Raw genomic sequence first — 1,261 nt, 5'->3', positions numbered from 1 at the left:
GAGCTCCCAAGTCTTCAGGCACGTCTGGACTTGACCGATTATACAACACCTCTGTGGCCTCAGTTTACCCACCCACAGCCACCCATTCAGATGCTGGGGAAAGGAAGGACAAACTTTAATTGCTACCAAGAGCAGAGACTTCTCTGTGCCGTCGTTGACACTGGGCAGGCACAGCTGTCTCAGCCCAGGCTCGGTCGGCTCCTCCCGGAGGTAACCCTGCCTGGGACCTGGGAGTGGGGGAGGTGGGCAGGAGGCAGGCGGGGGCTTCTGCCTGGCAGGGGCCTAAGAGCGCCACAGGACCGGGGCGGCAGGAGGCACGTCAAAGCGCTTGCGGGTGTGGTCAGTGTCCCTTCGGTACAGGTAGCCGCAGGTAGGCTTCTGCAAGGTGTAGAAGGGGTTCAGGGAGTTGGAGTGCTGGGAGGTGCAGAAGTTGAACCTGAGCTTGTCCAGGTTCCGCCCCCTCGGCTCTACCACCACCGGCACGTAGGCAGCCGCCAGCGTCTGCTTGCGGTCCCGCTTCCACGACCGGGACAGGGGAGGGTGTGGAGACTTCACCTTTTTGCCTGATGGTGTGTTCGGCTCCTGGTTACGTATGGAAGGTTTCTTTGAGTCCTGGGGGGAAGGAGAGAAGGGGAGAGCTGAGGCGTCAGACACCGGGGCTCTCACGGCTAAGGCCAAGGGTAGGAGGGGGGAAGGTGCCACCAGTCAGAAACTTCCAGAGCCACCCCGGAGACACCTCTTCTGGTCAAGGAGCCAGACAGCTCCAGGTAAGGGGGTGGCCTTGAGGGCCCCCTGCCCCACCCCCCGCTTGTGCAGACCCCAGCCTCTTCTCAGAGTTCTCTGCCAGCTCAGCGGCTAGGAGCCAGGGCTACCCGCCCCCTCCCGCACGTCCAGCCGTCTGTCAGTGTCCTCCACGTGGCTCCCATCAGGCCCTCCTCTGCCACTGCTCCCGCCTGGCCTCCAGCGTGTCTCCTGCAGGGTTACTCCAGCTTCCCCCAAGTCCTCCTGCCTGCCCGGCTCGGGCCTCTCAGCGCTTCACACTCACACCAAATGAATCTTTCCATATCAACTGCCAGATCGTACAGCTCCCCCCCCCCAAAGCATCTTTTGCTCTCTCCTGCCCAAAGTCTCAAGGCCCCCAGCCTGGAAGGCAAGAACGTGAAGGATGGGGCTCCCATCACCTTGTGCTCTAGCCAGACCACCTGCCCATCACCCCTGGTGGTACCTGATCCTTCCAGACCTCTGGGCCCTTGCTCAGACG

The 1,261-nt window shown here is 62.2% G+C and overlaps 1 protein-coding gene across 1 annotated transcript in view; it reads right to left on the bottom strand.

The window, feature by feature from the left end:
* Positions 1 to 282: 282 nt before the first annotated feature.
* Positions 283 to 1,261, bottom strand: part of GUCA1ANB (GUCA1A neighbor) — a 15,798-nt gene continuing 14,819 nt past the window's right edge. The window contains exon 3 of the mRNA XM_040643435.1: positions 283 to 694. Coding sequence (XP_040499369.1) covers positions 283 to 694 — 412 coding nt within the window. The remainder of the gene's footprint in view (positions 695 to 1,261) is intronic.

The sequence above is a fragment of the Ursus maritimus genome, unplaced genomic scaffold, assembly GCF_017311325.1.
Source record: "Ursus maritimus isolate PB19 unplaced genomic scaffold, ASM1731132v1 scaffold_29, whole genome shotgun sequence".
Classification (NCBI taxonomy): Eukaryota; Metazoa; Chordata; class Mammalia; order Carnivora; family Ursidae; genus Ursus; species Ursus maritimus.
This window is presented reverse-complemented; position numbering and strand designations above follow the sequence as displayed.